At 45.2% G+C, this 20212-nt stretch overlaps 1 protein-coding gene across 9 annotated transcripts in view; it reads right to left on the bottom strand.

The window, feature by feature from the left end:
• Window positions 1-20212, bottom strand: part of acacb (acetyl-CoA carboxylase beta) — a 44216-nt gene that overhangs the window by 6988 nt on the left and 17016 nt on the right. For 7 of the 9 annotated variants that reach the window (XM_029762241.1, XM_029762242.1, XM_029762243.1 and 4 more), the window contains 35 exons: window positions 19958-20167; window positions 19566-19736; window positions 19170-19331; window positions 18899-19062; window positions 18444-18594; window positions 18225-18328; window positions 13205-13286; window positions 12869-13014; window positions 12580-12730; window positions 12336-12470; window positions 11860-12006; window positions 11374-11562; window positions 10576-10676; window positions 10380-10468; window positions 10138-10262; window positions 9696-9809; window positions 9387-9500; window positions 9206-9295; window positions 8992-9110; window positions 7748-7771; window positions 7040-7180; window positions 6512-6611; window positions 6099-6206; window positions 5798-5854; window positions 5266-5307; window positions 4909-5124; window positions 4557-4712; window positions 4037-4240; window positions 3606-3761; window positions 3371-3493; window positions 2939-3208; window positions 2182-2279; window positions 1711-1831; window positions 1476-1586; window positions 111-254 (listed from right to left, as the gene is read on the bottom strand). In XM_029762241.1, coding sequence (XP_029618101.1) covers window positions 111-254; window positions 1476-1586; window positions 1711-1831; window positions 2182-2279; window positions 2939-3208; window positions 3371-3493; window positions 3606-3761; window positions 4037-4240; window positions 4557-4712; window positions 4909-5124; window positions 5266-5307; window positions 5798-5854; window positions 6099-6206; window positions 6512-6611; window positions 7040-7180; window positions 7748-7771; window positions 8992-9110; window positions 9206-9295; window positions 9387-9500; window positions 9696-9809; window positions 10138-10262; window positions 10380-10468; window positions 10576-10676; window positions 11374-11562; window positions 11860-12006; window positions 12336-12470; window positions 12580-12730; window positions 12869-13014; window positions 13205-13286; window positions 18225-18328; window positions 18444-18594; window positions 18899-19062; window positions 19170-19331; window positions 19566-19736; window positions 19958-20167 — 4635 coding nt within the window. The remainder of the gene's footprint in view (window positions 1-110; window positions 255-1475; window positions 1587-1710; window positions 1832-2181; window positions 2280-2938; window positions 3209-3370; window positions 3494-3605; window positions 3762-4036; window positions 4241-4556; window positions 4713-4908; window positions 5125-5265; window positions 5308-5797; window positions 5855-6098; window positions 6207-6511; window positions 6612-7039; window positions 7181-7747; window positions 7772-8991; window positions 9111-9205; window positions 9296-9386; window positions 9501-9695; window positions 9810-10137; window positions 10263-10379; window positions 10469-10575; window positions 10677-11373; window positions 11563-11859; window positions 12007-12335; window positions 12471-12579; window positions 12731-12868; window positions 13015-13204; window positions 13287-18224; window positions 18329-18443; window positions 18595-18898; window positions 19063-19169; window positions 19332-19565; window positions 19737-19957; window positions 20168-20212) is intronic. The other 2 variants (XM_029762244.1, XM_029762245.1) reach the window with 2 other exon arrangements.

The following is a 20212-nucleotide window of genomic DNA, read 5'->3' as shown; positions in this document are numbered from 1 at the left end:
ATGAATATGATTACATGGACAGAGGGGCTATGATCCTAGATCAGCGCTCCTTCTCGGAGAATCTTTCTGAATATGGGGTCAGACCTGGTCTTCCTCTTTTTCTAATGTACCTTCGGCATATAGGAGAGCCAGCGCAGGATAGTGAAAATGCCCTCAAAGTCGTCGGGCACCGTGGTGTGTGTCACTCCGTTGTTGTGCATGATCTGGACGCCTCCCAGCTGGTTGTTGGATGTGTACACTTCTCGACCCAGAACCTGTGACGACAACAGCTTCACTGTCAAGGACAGTGGAAACGCGACACATATCCAGAGGATTATAGTACATTGCAGTTATAACGATTTAAAATAGGTTCCACTACTTATGAAATATGAGACTCCTTAACCGTCATACTGGGGTCATTGACACAAGAGTCATATTTTTGATCATAGCCCGAAGGTGATTTATTCAATTATTCCATGACTTTGTCAATCAACTTGTTCTCAACCAATCTAAATAATTGTTTAGTGTTTCTGTATCAATATGGACAAAAAAAATATATATAAAAAAAATAAAGACCTTTGGGGTAATATTGAACCCCGGCCAAAAACACCTAATCCGCCTATAGTCATTTGATAAATAGGACCTTTATTTGAATCTGGCTTTCTCTGGAGACATAAATACAAGTATCCATAGTTATTCTATGGGAAATATTTTATTAATACCAGAATTCCTATAATATCCTCCAATATTCTATATGTGCAACTTTTTAAATGGTGTTTTGGTTGCTATAACATTTGGTTTGAAGTGACTGAGGATTTGGACATGCTTTTAGAAGCATCCTACCATAGGCCCTACCACTCCCATTGTTTCACTAGAAGCGATGCTAATGCTGGCTTCACAATAAGTAAATAAAGAAAATTAAGCCATATTTTTGGTAATTGTCTCATGATCAATGGATTAAACGCTGTCAATAAAATGATGTATATTTACATTTTTGGTGTACCGCCCCTTTAAATGCAGTCCTTTTTTAGCTCATTATGTCAAAATGAATATTTACTTCAAAATTCTGAAAAACAAAATTATACTACAGTAAATTGATGGTAAATCAGCTTTTTAGTACTAATGTGGTTTGTACTTTGGGAAAAAAGCTGCACATTAATGAAGGTTAACATTAATATTTTTGTTTTTATAGAATACGCTAATTAACAAATTTTGCTAAAATAAGTCAGTTTTGATATTTGAAAAAAATCTGATAACATTATTAATCAAGTTAATTGATGATTGTTGCTTGTCAAAATGACCCAAGTTTACATACCCACCAGCGTTGGTAGTATGAGGGTTAGAGGGGTATTTTAGGTAAAAAACATTTTCATATATTATTTTGAACATACGAGCTCCATAGTTATCCTAACAGCGGGCCTGTGTTTACTTCTTGTGTCAGTCTCAGCGAGTTCAAAAACGCATGATGAATCCAAGCAGATGGGACAGAGACATACCTTGTTGAGGGCTCCAGCCCCGGTCAGGATGATGTGGGAGTTCTCCACCTGGATGACCCTCTGCCCCAGACGCACTAGATAAGCCCCGATCCCAATGGCACGGCACGTCACCTGCAGTACCCAGGACATACAGTACCATGGCTTCAACATAAGCCACGAGGCATGCTATGCCTAACGACCTGGGTTATCTAACACCAGACAAAGAGATGTGTGTGTGTGTGTGTGTCCTCCTGACCATGCTGATGGTGATGATCTCGTCGTAGGCCTGGGAAGACTCCCCGGCGATGGTGCCTGATCCTCTCAGGTTCTCCACCCCAAGACCATCGTCGGTCCCTATGATGTCAGTGATGATGTACCTGGAGTCCAGTCGACAGAGAGAGACAGTCAGCGAACCTCTAGGATACCACACTGTCTTTGTTAGCTGTGCTAGTTGATAAAGGTGACTAGCACCAGAGGGGTATACTACAAAGCAGGTTCAAGGAGTTAGCCGGCTGACCTGCCATAATATTTTGATATTTGAAGATAAGCTTGAAAATGGGTATAGATATGACTTTTCAATTAGACTAAGTTGAGCATTATTATTATTATTTTTTTAAATGTCCCATCAAATCAATAGTTATTTCTGGTTGCTTTTCAAAGTCAGCTGGCTAACTAATTGATCCTGCTTTGTTGTATACTCCTCAGGTGAAGGGCTTGCGTGTGCCACCTGGACTCTCCGCCCTCCTCCACGTGGTGGCAGTGGACAGCGTTGGTGGAGCTGATGCGGGTGTAGTCCTGGGGCGTCAGGTACAGATACTTGAAACCCTACAGGTGGAGACAAACAAAAAGGTTATCAGTTCCAAGAAAGTGGGCTAACACAGAAACAGGGCATGTCTGTGTAGAGGCTGATAAAAGGTTACAACAGGATTACACCTTGCCATTATACCCCACAGAGAAAAATGAAATCACACCCACTCTTCTGATCACCAGTCAGTTTGCACGACACAGTAGACCATGCCGCCAGCACATGGTAACAAAATCAGCTTTGCCAGTGTCACACAGACGGAAGGAATAACGTTAAGTCAGAAAAATGTAAATCTTTACACATTGCCGTGACCTCCGCTGCTGCAAATCAATTAACATTTCCAGCGAGTGTGTTTTTTCCACCTTTCAAATCAAACTTTATTGGTCACATGCGCTGAATACAACAAGTGTAGACTTTAACGTGAAATGCTTACTTACAAGCCCTTAACCGGCAGTGCAGTTCAAGAAGAGTGAAGAAAATTTTTACCATGTAGACTAAGATAAAGTATATGGTTGCATGGTATGCCCTTACAAGTCACAACCCTGCACCCTAAGACCTTTTTACAAGGCTACTGAAGACAACTCAGTAGCAGGCATGCTCAACTGAACAGTCCTTGTAAAAAAAAGGTCTTACGTACACTGTAGAATCTACTGTTAAGTAGTGACTGGTGATAAGTCACCTTGTAAGGGTCCTGGGGGTCGGTCCAGGCAACCTGGAACATGTGTCGTATCTCCTCGGCCAGGCCGATGCGCGCCCCGCTGTTGGCTGAGATGTAGATGCGTGGAATACCCTCGGCCCGGGCCATCTCCGACGCCCGCAGGAACAGCTGGTCCTCCTGGGGCCCGAACGAGCCAATCATGTAGGTGATGTCGTTGCAGATGACGATGATGTCGCGGCCCTCGGGATACTCTAGCGTCTTCATCCGCATCCGGAAGGCTACCATTCCCACCTGGGAGAGAGGGATAGAGAGCCAAGGAGAGTATTCAGGATTGCCGGGGGGGGGGTTTCGGGACAACATAGGGGTTTTTTAAAAGAAAGATGGCCCTGCTCGTCTCTGTAACACTAGAATATGTTGTCGTTCCAATCCACGTGAGCACGCTATGTGCTCTACCTCGTTGTCTCCGGGCAGGCGGTTCATCTGCACCAGTCGGTCATGCGGGTCCAGCACCAGCTCAGTGCACATCAGCACGTCTTTAGGGTAGCTGTCCCCCGGACCCCAAAGCTTAAAGAGGGCCTATGAGACACAAAAGGTAAAAAACAGATTAAAAAATAAATACAAATAAAAAATCCCTGCAGTTAAAAAGGGTCAAGTGTCAAAAAGAGGGAGAAAGAGAGAGGAACCCCACCTGTCGGAACATCTCTGGGAAGTCGTAGACGTAGGTGGTGCCCAAGGTCTGGGCCTGGAAACGTTTGGACTGCAGCAGGTCCTTGGTGACATAGGGATGGTTGATGAGCATGCCGTGCAGAGGGCCCTGCTTGTCCCCGTACGACTGGAACATGATCTAGAGGTCAGAGGGCAGACGGAGGTCAGTGGTCAGCTGCAGCTCATTGCATCGAACGGATAGAGAAACTGAAATAGAAAGAAGTGTTTATAAATGATTTGTGAAGCATCCATATAGTCTTCAGGAATACCCTGTGAAGCGTTCAGCAAATTGTAGACCCTGCTGCACTGCTAATTCAACACTATTTCTCTGGCTGTGCATTGTGCACCGATCTGTGCCAGTGAGCTGATCCCAGCCTGCGTGCCGGTTTATAGTGCTCTTCCTGATCGGCCTACCTGTCCCGTTGAGGGGTCTGTGACCTCCTTATACAAGCTGATGTCCAAGTAGTAGCCGGACTCGTTGGTGAGGAACAGACGGATGGGGATGGCGGTCCCGGTGGGCGTTAGCCGGATGTTGATCTTCAGCTCGGCCTGGAGCACCCGGAGCTTCCACAGCCTACTGCCGTAACGCATCACCATGGAGCGCACCGACTCCTCAATCTACAGGACACAGAGTGGCAACACATACTGTAGGTCATACACACATCATGATATAACATCACTTTAACTAGCTCATGAAACCCCACAATCCTTTGTGTTAGGCAAACAAGATATGCTTTTCCTCGTGGGTATGGGCAGGTGTGCCCCTTCTGTCCAATGAGGTCATTTCTGGGCAATATTTCTGTCCATTTATGGAACCCTTTTTGGCTCAGGAGTCACATAAGCCCCTTTAAGATGGACTATTACTGAATGGAATTGTTGTCAAAATCCCTTGTCTCAGAGGAGCCAACAGCACAGAGAGCAGAGGCACACAGACCTTGGAGGGGTCCATGATGACGGTCGGGACAAAGTTGAGGAAGATGTGGTTGCAGTCGGTGCGCCATTTGGTGTTGCTGAAGGCCACCTCCAGCTCATCCATGGCCTCCAAGAGAAGACGCTCACCCTCGTTCTGTAGGTACTCAAATGACGCTTCCTGGACAGAGAGAAAGGGGTGCTAGCGTTTTGAGAGAAAAGTCATATTCCAAGCAAGACAAATTATTTATCGTCAATGAAAGGGAGCAAAATCAATACATGTATTTTTAACTCCGGTTTAGAAGATATTTTTTTGTAAGGGACCTCCTTCCACCCCTGCACTCTTGCGGCGTTTATTCCCCCCCTCCCTCCTGTACCTTTGTGATGAGGTCAGAGTGGCGCATGATGGCTCGGATGAAGTAGCGGTAGTCTGTGACCTCAGCGCCCTCCTGCACGCGAGCGGCACCCAGGTACTGGTGCATCTTGCTGTTGGAACAGGGCACGGCCGTCAGGTCAAAGTTACGCATGCGGTTCAGCTCCAGCTGGAAGGCCAGAGCAGGCTCTAGGTTCCTGTAGATACGGTCCTCCTGAAACTGGGAGAGACATGCACACAGGTGGAGTTAGAGTTGGTTTACTAGTGTTTTAAGGCTGTTCATGTATAACAAATGTCTGGATATTGTTAAAAAAATAAAATAATAATAATTTTAAAAAATTGTCAAGAAGTTGTTTTTTACCCCGTCTCTGGCTCTGAAAGTGAAGAACTTGGGAAATTCCCTCTGGTAAAAATCAAAGAGGAAAATTAGATTCATCTTGGTCGTATTCATTAGGCACCAAATGGAAGAAAATTGACGGAAACAGGAAGGGACTACCTGAAGTTGTCCAATAAGAAACGCTCGTTTTCGTTTTCTGTTGCAAAACGCTTTGCTGCGGTGTGCACTAATGGAAACGACCCTGCTTTTATTAGCCATAGTTTAATAGTAAGTTAATATTAAGTTAATAGTATATTAATAGTAAATCCAAAGTAGATTAAAATTAAGTTAATAGTAAGTCAAATCAGATTAATAGTAAGAGATGACGGAGCACTATTCACAGTCGTATTCAACAACAGCAAAGGGATATTTCAAAACGTAGCCTCGTACGACCATCTCGATCTCGCGAGCTTACAATCCGTTTCGCTACATGGATTCCACGTAACAGAATGGAAGCTTGCGAGACCAGGATGGTCGTACGAGGCTATTTCAAAATGGTCTCGTAGAAACATCTTACCCTCTGTGCGACTAAAAACGTGATCCTTCGGATGCCGTGCTCAAAGAGTAACACTTTCTGTAATAAGAAATGATCATATCAAGTATAATCCTGGTGCAGAAATCATAGGACATACTGGGAGAATAATGAAGAGAATCCTAACTTCCACTTAAGTCAAATATTCACTTCATCCTGTGTTGAGGTCAATGGGAGACTAAGTTCAAATTCAACGTGAGCAGAAGCTAGGATTCACCCCTATGAGAAAAAAAGCCTAGACATAATTATACTGTGAGAGTTTGGTGGGATGAACCATGCTGCTGACCTTAGACTGGGCGAAGGCAGCGAAGGCTGTCACCAAGGTATCGTCATCCTCTGTGTCCGCTGACTTGATGGACACATTGATGATGTGGATGGGGTTCTCCTTCATGTTCTGCTGGAGCGCACGGGGAAATAATCACAGCTTGGTGAGAAATGTCAGCCTTCACCTCGTATACAAAACACTCAGATTGTAGCTGTATAGTTCATATGCAAAGATATCAATATGATATAATATCCATTTCTTATCTAATGAAACAAATGATTAGTTTCAGGCAAACAATATATTTTTGTTGTTGTTCTAATGAGGTATTTTCTCTACAATATTTCTGTCCATTTAGTAGACCCCTTGTGGCTTGAGAGCACCCCCAGAAGCAACAATTCCATAAAGCCTCTAACACGATCCCATCACATGGTCACCTTGCAGTTATCCTCCTCGTAGAGGCTGGAGCAGGCCTCGGGGAAAAGCGGGCTCTCCAGGAGCGGGTCAGCAAAACTGGAGATAACCTCATCAAAGTTCCTGCACACACACCCAGCAGATGGACACACACCCAATATTCCATTTGTTTTGTGTTAACCGCGACTGTTCGCTAAAGTTGGCTAACAGTCTGAGAAGATTGCTTGCCCGCGAACGTAAATGTCTGTTTCGGGTCTAAAGTTCCACTAAAAATAATCAAGTGGCCATGTAGACTTTCTACTATAATTAGTAGGAATAGTTAAGTCGTTTACAGTTTGAATATTGTCGCTAGAAAGCCACAGTAATCCAAAAAAGTAGCTGTTTGATGTTTCACCATAACATTTTGGAATGTTCATTCAAATCATTCAACTGAAATTGTGGCAACATGTACGCTGCAAACAGAAGCCTTGTTGAACTCGCCTCAGGTCGGGACAAGGCTTATTATTACCCCATATTACCAGACATCCAAGAGTTGTTCTGGGTTTTTTTACCTTTTGAAGTCTTCGAAACACTGGAAGGCCACCATGGCTCCCATGCGCTGACAGGGGGGAGAGAACGCCCCATCTAGGAAGAGTTCGCTACCCTGCCGCCTCATCTCAAACTGTCCCACACTGTTCACCGGCATCGCCAACCTGGGGGAAGGGAGGACACACTGGTGACTCCTGGGTAGGGTTGGGGTAGGCACTGGGAGTAATGGTATAGCATACTGTACCTGTTTTCTTTCCACAAAGCATAACAGACAGCAATACATTTGTTTTCTAGACATGTTTTGTTTGATAATACGTTTGAAATTAACTGACTGATTGTGTATAACTGACTATGGTTGATTGAAAGAGGCGGGGCAGATTACTATGAGGGTCAAATCTGCAACAGGAGAATACTTTTTGCGCTTTGTCACAAAAAAAAGGGGGTTTAAAAACACATTGCAAACAGTAGGTCAGACAAAGTACATATGCTTCTCAAAAGCTACATCTCTATGAAATTTGAAAGGCAAAAAAATGTAAAAAATCAAAAATAAAAGGGAAGAATATAAATTAGGAAGGACGTGTTGGAAGAGTCCTTGGGCAGAGGTTTATGGTTTTAAAAAAAAGATGGGGAAGAGCACAACAGCGCATTCAGCCATGCATTGCTAGGAGACATACACAGACGGAGCCAGACACAGTGTGGCAGGCTGCCTGGAAGGAGGAGCTGTACTCTACCTGTTCAGAGTAGGGCTGCTCCCTCTGAAATCAGATCATTGACAGGTGAATGTAAGCAGTGGATCATCCACCTTGACCACAATGCATTCTTATTAGTTTCAAAGCACTTTATGGCATACTCTAGCTTTGCACATTAATAATGACCATGAAAAACCATTCCGAAGTTAAAATGTTAAAAGCAGCAAATGAGTCATTTTATTTTAACTACTGGGTGTGATTGAGATCCACTGTGATTTATCAAGTTGCAATTACAAAACCTGACTTCTAACAAGACAGGACAGAGGGGAGGGGAAAGCTGAAAGTCAATTCTTTACAATTGGGCCTGACTTTCAGTGAATTGAATTTTCGCAACTGAAAATCAAAAAAAAAATTCTAATAAAAATAACCTGTAAGAAAATGTTTAAACCAAAACGGAAGTCAGCTTCCTGGTTTGTGGAATTGGAGCTTTGGCATCTTGAGTCCATCCCAATAGTTTACTTATGTCTGACGGTTTGCCCTAAAATGGCAGCGGAGAAACGATTACATTGAAGGGCTTGTCCCAAAGGGGAGAGGGTTATGGGGGTGTCAGGAAGGACAAAGATGATCTACTGCTCTACACAAAAGGAAGCAGCACACAGACTGTACCATGACCAGGGTTCACAGGCCCTATTAGTGCTCTCAGTATAGAGACTGAACAACACGTTCTCAGAGATGCTGAGCATGTAGAGTTGAGTGGATTACGTGTTGGCGCGCGCTGAGTGAATCACTCGGGTGAATCTCTCGCTTGTTGACGTGGAGAAATGGGAAACAGGAGCAAATCAATGAGAACCAGAGGAATACTGGACTGCAGAGAAATGGTATAAAAACGTACCAAAAAATGTTTAAAAAGTATAAAATACAACGATTGGCTCATTCACTAACAAATATACAAAAGATTTCCATTCCCATCGCTTGAGAATAATTCAAATCCTTATGTGGTGAAAAGTAAATTAGCTAACTAAATATAACCAACTTTCTTTTCATTAACAACAGTTATCATCATGGCACAGTTGTAACTTTAGGTTGTAAACTAACCGTCTTTCCTGTCTATTTCAAATTGCACCCACCCTGTCCCTTCTTTCTCAACTCAAGACTTTTTAACCGGGGATAGTTGGCCGCTATGGAAACCTTGTATTGAAAGTGGCAACTCCAGAGTTGGGACATTGTAGGTTACGTTTGATGTAGAGCTGCTTTGTGACGCTGGTAGAGAACTGGTGTCTGGGTACCTGTTGGGGTGGGACGACGGCAACATGAACTGGAAGTCTACGGCACACGTCCCGTCCTGCAACTGGTGATGCTGGAGGCTGTTCAGCTCGTAAGCAATGTAGCCCCTTCGCACGTACACCTGTAGGTAGGGGGACCACGGTAGGCGGACATCTTAGCTCAAATCTACATCAGGAAGAAGCCATGTCAGGTTTATATGCTGTTCACTATGCTCACCTCCAAGGCAGCCATGCACACCACCCGGTTAGAGTGGTAGAAGAAATTGGGCAAGACGTCAAAGATGGAAGTCTCAGACAGGATGAGTTTCTGCCCGAGGACAAAAGCAATATTATCCTTCAGATCTTACGGAAGTATAACAAAACAAAATAGCTGTTTTGGAGAAATACGTGACGCTCACCTTCAGGTTCTCTGGGCAGAACTGGTGTCCATACATGTCGATGGCAGACAGAAAGATGGACTCCACCTGGTTGTGCCTCAGTTCATAAGAGGGCAGATGGGAAGCGATCAAAACCTGCAAAATACACACTTGTCCATCAATATTCAGAACGTTGTTTTGAAGCTACTAAACTACATACAATATGTAGTGCCCATCTAAGTAAATAACATCTACCATCTTAACAGACTGACTGGGGGTCTTAGAACGGTGAAGAACGGTACACTCCGCTGTGCGAAAACATCGTTCGGCACAAACGGTTGCGAAACGTACCTGTCTGGCACGCAGTGCCACCTTTGCGTTCTCCATCTTGTTGAGCAGTGTGAGCTCGTTCAGGATGACCATCAGCTCGTCAGCAAGGGTGGGGTCCCGCCCACACAGCTGATCCTAAACGTCACCAGGGACACACAGCACACTCCCTATTAGCATTGGTGAGCCTTGAAACATGCCCCCGTCACCATCAATTGCAGATGAAGGAAAACTGCGGTGTCTACACTGAAAATTACACCATTAAAAAAAAAAGTGTGGTTTCATTACCCAGTGACAGTCAATGAGAGGAACAGTTTGCGTTGGTTGACCCCTCCAAAACAGCAAAAACATTAGCGCAATGCAGTTCCCTTCATATTGAATTTATGTTTAAGCTTAATTTCATTGTTATTCATCAAGTGGACGCGAAGCTGTGGGTGTTTAGCAGAGAGAGAGAGAGTAGCCTTACGATGAGTATGGTGACCAGGATGTTCTTCTTGGAGACCTGAGCGTGAGAAAAGATGCTCTCCAGCACAGGGGTCATGTCAGGCTTGTACTGCTCCCTCAGGTTGATCACACACTTGTCGTAGTGAGCTGTTCATAAAAAAAAAAAATTAAAATGTGGCCAAACAATGGATCACCGCGATATAAAATAAGTCATAAACAGCAGGATATTGTCTCGATTATATCCACAGTGAAACACCAAATCACCTTGCTGGAACTGCGTCTCCACCTGAAGGTAACACTTCAGCAGATCCAGCACCACAGACTTCATGTACCCTCGGATTCCACTGCGGTACCTGCGGCAAATTCATCCACCCACTATTACAATCCAATCCAACATCCTATCTGAAGTCGTACATGTCATGGAGCGATGATTCAGATAATGAATTAAGAGAAGTGCGACCTCTGCACCAGCTGGACGATACTCTGAGTGTTCATGAAGAACACTTCCCGGTCGGCCTTCTTCTGAAGGGTGGCTGCGTGGCTGTCCAAGATACAGGCAATCTGAAATGGATGGGAAACCAATTCACCAAGTGTACTGTAGAGCAGACCTGGGTTCAAATCAGGGGTTGGAACCCAACTTATTTTCCAATCGTTTCGTTCCACTGTTCTGACCAGCATAATAAAGTTCTGAACCGGTTTGAACCAGAAAAAAAGGGAACCAGTTTATATTGTTCCTTTCTGTTGCTTTTTTTAACTACAAAAAGCAACATAGTTTTTACATTTAGCGCATTAAATTACTCCACCAATCAGTGGAGATAGAGCAGTTTTCTATAAACCGGGAAAGCTAGTTGTTTACATGCTTGACTCATACAGACAAGTGCTGAGCGTGAGATGCGACTGAAATTCTGCAGGGTGAGGAGAGAGCGAAAAGAGACGGGCGGGCACGGAGGAGGCTTGGCTTGAAGCGCTGGGCACGATATGACTTGCATTATAATGCGTTTAGGATATTAGCATTAGGCCTAACATTACTTCACTGAATTCCATAATTATTTATATGCTACTAGATTCCTATTTACTAGTGGCTAATATGGAGGAACTTTGTTCCCGGTTCTGTTTCCGTTCATCAAAGAAATATTGCTATTTTCCAGTTTTCGGTTCTGTTCCCTGAACCAGTTCCAACCCCTGATTCAAATACACACCATTAGAAAAGTTCCAGCTACTTTGAGCGTTAGCTATAGCTTAAGGCTAAGTCACCCACCCTCTGGCTGGGGAACTGGCAGAGCACCGAGGTGATGTTGCTGGCGTACTGGGCCATGACCTTGCGGATGGCCTTCTCGACGCTGGGCGGGATGCGGCTGGCCACGCTGGTCATTAACTCCTGGAGCTCCAGCAGGGGCAGCGAGGGGTCCCGCAGGGTCTTCATCAGGGTGTCCACCCACTGCTTCACCTGCAGGCAGGAGGGGGGGGAGACATGCTGCCATCACACACCCCAATAACACACCCCCGTCCCACAGCTTGACCGACATCCCTATTCTACAGTGTGCACAAGGCATGCCATTCTATTGCCTGCGTTCCATACACGTCTTTATAGAAATCATCCAAGAATGACGTGGTTCCAGAGAACTTAAAGCACTTTTTTGAGATGTTGTGAAATCTGATCGTCTGCTAATAACGACGAACTGGAAAAAAGCAGTAAGCCACTATTGGTACGCGCTGCACAGCTGCAGCGGGTGGAGGCCCTCACCTTGTTGCTGAAGTAGGGCTCGGTGAGGCAGTAGCCGGCCATGACCTTGACCAGGTTCTCCAGGACCATGTGGAAGATCTGGTGGAGCTTCTCCCCCACGATGGGCAGCGGCTGCTGGGCCGGGAAGGAGGCCGTGTTCAGCTCCACCTAGGAGATCCACAGGAAGATGGGGATCGGATAAAAACAGTCTCCAAATGTGGACCTGACCACCAAGCCACCCTGCGATTGACTGACTGAGAGTGTGTGATTTACATGACGTATGTTTTAAACGTGTAGCATCATTTTTTTGTTCTATGTGATTTGTATCGTATTACATGATATTTCTTCAAAAGGCTGCCTCCTATAATAGCTGTATTAAAGGCTGCGTCCGAAACGGCACCCTGTTCCCGATATAGGCCAAGTGCAGTATATAGGGGATAGGTTGCCATTTCAGACGCAGCCAGAGTTGTATAGAAGTTGGTGAATGGGTGACTTGCTGGTTGGATGCTGCTGGGATCATCCAGGTCCAATCTTGCCACCACACAGCCAGGCTCCAGCACCGCCCCGTGCCTCTTCACATAGTGGACACAGCCCGACTCCACCACCGTCAGCGTCATCACCATCTTCATCACCTGCAACCATAACGCAGAAGTCAGTCCACACTACCAATATAATGAGGATCTAATTGTCATACCCAAACTGGTAAACATACAGTATGTTCTCATGGAACCCTCTGCTCACCTCGATCTCCGCATACGAGTTCCCGGCGCAGATATGGCCTCCATCCTCCACCAGGTACTGCAGGAGTTTACCAGCAGAGGACGACCTCAGCACCGTGGGGTCCCTCTCCTTCTCAAACACACACGTCTTGTTGCCAACAGTGATCCGGTAGCTAGAGGGTTATAAACGCATACGTTCATGATGGAGCATCAACTCCCAAGTGAGACAAATGATGACCATTTTGAAAGTGTCGACTTAAAATGGCCAGTCCATGCATCCATTCAGATTTGAGATGGACAGGAAGTCTCACCTGTCCACTTCCTCCTTCATGTAGGTGGTGTAGCTGCTGCCGTTGTAGGAGAGCAGGAGCCCGCCGTCGCTCAGCCGGTGGACGTCGATCTCGATGTCCGAGCCGTTCATGATGATGACGTACGTAGTGGGGGACTGGCGAGCTACCTGTCAGTCATAAAACGCAGTTGGGGTTGAATTGGTTGATAGGATCTGCCCCTCAAGACCTAACTTCCACTTAGTCGCCCATTGACATCAGTGCATGACTCAGTGAAACCTTGACTGGTTAGGATTTGTCCCTGAGAGAATGAGGAAGTTCAGTCAAGAATGAAAGAGGTGTAACATCAGGTTCTTCTACCTTGAGGCAGTATTTGACCCCCTCGTAGATCAGGTCCACATCAACAGTATTCAGCAGACTGGCTGCAGGCAGCACCTGGCCTCTACAAGAAGACATTTCACATACTGGATTTAGAAAAGTACATAGAACAAGCGTTACAGTAATAAGACAGGCTAGGGAGACATTGAGATTCTCTTGCTGCTTACAGAGGTGTTCACTCCCCACCAAGGATTTAAAAGCATAGGACTGGTGTAAGAAATATGGTAGATAGAGCGAGTGTCTAAGTAGCTGAAGGACTAAAACCAAAAAAGATAACCATTTTAAAATACACTGTGTCCTTAAAATATATATACAGTACGTACAGTTGAAGTCGGAAGTTTACATACACTTAGGTTGGAGTCATTAAAACCCGTTTTTCAACCACTCCACACATTTCTTGTTAACAAACTATAGTTTTGGGAAGTCGGTTAGGACATCTACTTTCTGCATGACACAAGTAATATTCCCAACAATTGTTTACAGACAGATTATTTCACTTATAATTCACTGTATCCCAATTCCAGTGGGTCAGAAGTTCACTTACACTAAGTTGACTGTGCCTTTAAACAGTTTGGAAAATTCCAGAAAATTATGTCATGGCTTTAGAAGCTTCTGATAGGCTAATTGACATCATTTGAGTCAATTGGAGGTGTACCTGTGGATGTATTTCAAGGCCTACCTTCAAACTCAGTGCTTCTTTGCTTGACATCATGGGAAAATCAAATGAAATCAGCCAAGACCACATGGGGACAAAGATCGTTTAAACTCAGTTTTTCACAATTCCTGAAACTAACACTAGTAAAAATTCCCTGTCTTAGGTCAGTTAGCATCATCACGTTATTTTATGAATGTGAAATACCAGAATAATAGTAGAGAGAATGATTTATTTCAGCTTTTATTTCTTTCATCACATTCCCAGTGGGTCAGAAGTTTACATACACTCAGTAATTGGTAGCATTGCCTTTAAATTGTTTAACTTGGGTCAAACATTTCAAGTAGCCTTCCACAAGCTTCCCACAATAAGTTGGGTGAATTTTGGCCCATTCCTCCTGACAGAGCTGGTGTAACTGAGTCAGGTTTGTAGGCCTCCTTGCTCGCACACGCTTTTTCAGTTCTGCCCACAAATGTTCTATGGGATTGAGGTCAGGGCTTCTGATGGCAACTCCAATACCTTGACTTTGTTGTCCTAAAGCCATTTTGCCACAACTTTGGAAGTATGCTTGGGGTCATTGTCCATTTGGAAGACCCATTTGCGACCACGCTTTAACTTCCTGACTGAGGTCTTGAGATGGTGCTTCAATATATCCACATAATTTTCCATTCCTCATGATGCCATCTATTTTGTGAAGTGCACCAGTCCCTCCTGTAGCAAAGCACACCACAACATGATGCTGCCACACCCGTGTTTCAAGGTTGGGATGGTGTTTTTCGGCTTGCAAGCCTCCCCCTTTTTCCTCCAAACATAACGACGGTCATTATGGCCAAACAGTTCTATTTTTGTTTCATCAGACCAGTGGACATTTCTCCAAAAAGTACAATCTTTGTCCCCATGTGCAGTTGCAAACCGTAGTCTTTTATGGCGGTTTTAGAGCAGTGACTTCCTAGCTGAGCGGTCTTTCGGTTATGTTGATATAGGACTCGTTTTACTGTGGAAATAGATACTTTTGTACCTGTTTCCTCCAGCATCTTCACAGGGTCCTTTGCTGTTGTTCTGGGATTGATTTGCAATTTTGGCACCAAAGTACGTTCATCTCCAGGAGACAGAACGCGTCTCCTTCCTGAGCGGTATGACGGCTGCGTGGTCCAATGGTGTTTATACTTGCGTACTATTGTTTGTACAGATAAATGTGGTACCTTTAGGCGTTTTGAAATAGCTCCCAAGGATGAACCAGACTTGTTGAGGTCTAGAATTTGTTTTCTGAGGTCTTGGCTGATATCTTTTGATTTTCCCATGATGTCTAGCAAAGAGGCACTGAGTTTGAAGGTAGGCCTTGAAATACATCCACAGGTGCACCTCCAATTGACTCAAATGATGTCAATTAGCCTATCAGAAGCTTCTAAAGCCATGACATAATGTTCTGGAATTTTCCAAGCTGTTTAAAGGCACAGTCAACTTAGTGTATGTAAACTTCTGACCCACTGGAATTGTGATACAGTGAATTATAAGTGAAATAATCTGTCTGTAAACAATTGTTTGGAAAATGACTTGTGTCATGCACAAAGTAGATGTCCTAACCGACTTCCCAAAACTCTAGTTTGTTAACAAGAAATTTGTGGAGTGGTTGAAAAACGGGTTTTAATGACTCCAACCTAAGTGTATGTAAACTTCCAACTTCAACTGTATTTGGTCTCCAAGGGTGTTTTGACTGTACTTTGTGGGAGGTATGAGGACAGCAGCTCCGATCTTCATGAACTCACAGATGTTGTTTCAGACTATGTAAACTTCTGTGTTGAGTCAGTTGTGCCTACTAAAACCTGTCAAATCTTCCCTAAAAATAAGCCTTGGGTATCAAAACCTCTAAAAATCCCTACTTAATAGGAAGAAGGCAGTTTATGCTGAGGGTGATAGACAGGCTTTAAGAGATATACAACGTGAGGTCAAAAGACCTACTGGTGGACAAGGAGGCATACAAGCAAAGGGTGGCGAGGAGCCTCTCCTCAGGAAACTCAAGGGTGGCTTAGCAATGGATTAAATCCATGGCTAGTGCTCCCTACATAGGCAGGGGAAAAACCAGTGCTGACCTGAGGGACAGAACATGGCTAATGAACTGAATGTTTTCTTCTCAAGTGTTACGGATACAGGTAGTGTGTATCCTGTATTTGTATTTCTTTTCTCTCCTTCTCACAGGTGACAATCATCACTCCCCAATCAGTCATCAATCAGTCCCCAATCAGAAGACACCTGTTCCTTTTCCCTCAACCTATCACAGCCCCTTTCCCTTGGTTTAAAAACCCAGTCAGTTGTTTTCTCCCCAGATCAATCTTTGTGTTCATTCTCTCAATCGCTCGTGTCCAATCGCTATCTCCCTGTGTCCCTCTCTCTGTATTGATCTCTTTTGTTTTTGCAACTACATGTCACATTTGTCCGGTAATCCTGTGAGTATTGTTTTGTTGTTTGGTGGGAAAAGGGGGTACCAAGACAAGTCGCCCATGGGCATACATTACCCGTAGGAATACTGTGTCTACGTACCCTAGTTAGAACTGGGCGGACCACCCTCTGTATTTTTGGTTAGTTAGCTAGCTGTTGTGGAAATAGGCTAGTCTAGCTTAGGGGTGTTTTTGATTATTGTTTCTTTCCTTGGGTCCAGCTCAGCCCCTTTTCTCACACCCCTTTACCGTGTGTTTAAAATAAACCTTTAGAATTTGACGGTAGATTTCAGTTGTCTGTGGTTTTTGGTTCTCACTGTTACATGTCACGATTATAATTTGCATGATTTATGTTACGGGTCTCGTATCCATCCCCCCTAGACCGCTGGGCCAAAGGGATTCGTAACATCAAGATTTTAATCTGACGACTTTGTGTCAAAGGTAAAACAAATGGAAGCATCATTACAAATGTTTGAGGGTTGGTGTTAAACAGGCCAGTGTTTTGAAGTTGTTCAGGGGGTGTAATGCACACAGGCTCAGGCGTGTTAAAGCACTGTGCTGAACAATTGGCTGGTGTTTTACAGACATTTTCCAATCCTCGCTCGACCAGCAACACGTGCCAGTATTGTGGAAAACCTCAATAATAATACCCATTCCTAAAGCACCTAAATCGCTCGATCCCTCTGTGCTGAATGACTACGGCCCTGTCACCTTGACATCGTTAGTAATGAAATGCCTTGAGAAAATGGTGAAAAGTCATATTCTCAGCACCACCCAGAAGTTCCTCGACCCGTTTCAGTTTGCCTATCAGAGGAGTTGATGATGCCATTCTTACGCTCCTCAACATGGTCTGTAGACATCTAGAGGGTGCCAAATCCCATGTCAGAGTTCTGTTTGTTGACTTTTCTTCTGCCTGGTTTTGTGGCTGTTGGACTTCCTGAGCCAGAGGTCAAAGTAGGTCAAAGTAGGTCCCCACGTGTCGGACATGCGCGTCACCAACACAGGCTCTCCTCAAAGATGTGTTTTGTCCCCAGTCCTGTACACTAATAGTTGTACTAGTTCCCATCCTGACAGACACCTCGTTAAGTTCGCTGATGACACTGCCTTGATCAGCCTGTTGTATGACGACGAGGAACACCATGGACCGGTCCTAGATGACTTTGTAGAGTGGTGTGAGGAATCACACTTGGTCCTCAATACCAACAAGACCAAAGAGATGTGCGTAAACTTCAGGAAGCTAACAACACCTACCTCTGCAACATCTATCAGATGTTTCAGAGGTCAGAACATAGAGATTGTAGAGGAATACAAATATCTGGGTGTCCTCTTGGACAATAAGCTTCAGTGGAGTAAATGTACAGACCTGATCTACAAAAAGAGTCAGAGACTGTACTTTCAAAAAGCTTGGATCTTCTAATGTAGACGACTATACGGACTCTGTTTTACAAATCTTCCAATGAGAGGGTTTTAACTTTTTGTATTGTTTGTTGGTTTGGCAATGCCACTGTCACAGCCAGAGAAATATGCTGCCACAGTAAGCAAGGTACATGGAGTCAAACAGACAGGCCTGGAGGAGATCTTTAAAGTCAGGGCCCTCGGCAAGGCTCACAAAATCCTTTTAGACCCAAGCCACCCCCTGTACCTGGACTTTGAACTACTCCCCTCGGCAGGAAAAACAGAATTAGACAATCATTTGTGCCGGGTGTGATATCCCTCCTAAATAGCTGGGGCTAATGTTCCTATCCACCCTGTTAGGCCAGCAGGCTAGTCTCTTTTTATTGGTATGTAACTGTTATGAAAGTTGTATTGTCAATTTGTTTTGTTATTTAAACGCCACTTTAAACGTGTACATGAAACTGCGACAAAATGTCCCCAAGGGGACAATAAAGTCAGTAAAGTAAAGTAGTAGGGATACCTTTCCAGTGAGTGCAGGAAGTCAGACATGCTCTTCCTGAAGCTGGCGTCTGCCACGTGTAACGACCCACAGACAATGCCCAGCATGGTGTCTGGCCTCTCTGCCTTCGGGGAAAACACACCACACACAAGCACGTTAGAAGATTTGTTTTGACCAACTGTAGATTTACAGGATTGAAATGGTTAAGATTCACATTCATACTTCACAAGGGTGCTCTACCTGAACTTTATCAGCGATGAGATTATCCAGCCAGCCGGTGTCGATGTCGTTGTTCCTGAAGCTCTCAGTCTCCAGCAGCTTGATGAGGTACTCCACCGTGGTCCTGAAGTCCCCACGGATACACAGCTCCTTCATGGCGACCACCATGTTCCTGCACCACCACACAGTAACCACCACCACTATCACCACCCAGGTACAATAAGACACCAACACACACCATTAACTCATGCTGCATTCCAAACGGAACCAGGCCTAACCCATACACCCTAGTCGCTCCTGGAGATCTGAGGATTGGAAAAGTCTTACGATAATAGCTTCACCTTGCCTTCTGATTGGCCGGGTGGAATTGTTGCTTCCACCTATCCAATCCTCTCAGGTCTCCAGGAGTGGCTAGGAAGTAGGGGCTAGGGGTTGATAAAACCGTCTACGGCACAACAAGGTAAGGAAAAACTCACGAAATGGCCTCCTCTCTGTTCTCCCCCCAGGAGAAACAGTGGCCGAACTGGGAGTCAGCAAACTCATGCAGACCCCCAGCAGCCCCCACACTGAAGTAGCCCCACACGTTTTTACTGCTGCGGAAATTGAGCTCCTGCACCGTGCCCGAGCTGGGCTTGAAGCCCTGCGAGTTACAAGGAGAGAGAACGGGCCAGTTGTGAGCCTACAGAACCCATGCCATCGCTTGTTTAGAATATGGCCGGCCAGCCCTGTAGAATTAAGAATGCACACCTCGTCTGGGTTCTCGCTGGTGATGCGGGCTGCGATGACGTGTCCCCGGGGACTGGGGACACAGTCGGGGGCCTCAAAGTTGATGGGGGTGTCCCCCCAAGGGGTCTCTCCATACAGCACGCGGATGTCTTTGATCCTGTGGAGGGGGATCCCCATGGCTATCTACAACAAAGGAAACTGACCCAGTTAGGCCCAACATGGTCTATCCCCAATCAGTCCCTAGGGTTTCCAGAACATATCATCTCAACAACCACATTAATATGACATAGCAATTTTACTGAGACTGCGGAAAAATATAACCTGGAATGCGACCGTTGACTAAGTCAAAGGGCCAGAGATTAAACCACGAGGCTGTGACAGCCAAGGTGTGACCCCTGACCTCTGGCTGAAGCGTACCTGGAGCTGGGCGGCGGGCAGATTGACGTCTCCGATCATCTCTGTGCATGGGTGTTCCACCTGCAGACGGGGGTTGAGCTCCAGGAAGTGGAAGCTCCCGTCCTCAGAGAAGAGGTACTCCACAGTGCCTGCACTCACGTAGCCCACCATCTTAGCCAGCCGCACTGCATACTGACATGGGGGGAGAGAGAGAGAGGGCTCATGTTCATTAGGCACCAAACGAAAGAAAAGAGACTGAAACAGGGATAGGCATTCCATTGTGAAACATTTTCCAATGCCTGCCATAACACTTTTACTGTTCAAATGAAATATTGAATAGGAAATGACAGAGAAAAGTATCTAAATGTCAAAGTGGAGAATTTAAAGATGAGGAAAGCCCCTCTGTGTGTTACCTGCTCCATGTGCTCGAAGGTGGTGGAAGATGCTATGGTGGCCGGGGCCTCCTCAATGATCTTCTGGTGTCTCCGCTGGATGGAGCAGTCTCTGCCAAACAGGGAGATGGCGTTGCCGTACTGGTCGGCGAGGATCTGGACCTCCAGGTGACGGGCATGCTGGGCCAGCTGCATGACGAAGATGGGCGAGCCGGGCACCTCCGCCTGCACCTGAGGATGGGGATCCGTCACATGATTGTTGTTAGATCATTTACT

This window comes from Salmo trutta, chromosome 9, assembly GCF_901001165.1.
Source record: "Salmo trutta chromosome 9, fSalTru1.1, whole genome shotgun sequence".
NCBI classification, from domain to species: Eukaryota; Metazoa; Chordata; class Actinopteri; order Salmoniformes; family Salmonidae; genus Salmo; species Salmo trutta.
This window is presented reverse-complemented; position numbering and strand designations above follow the sequence as displayed.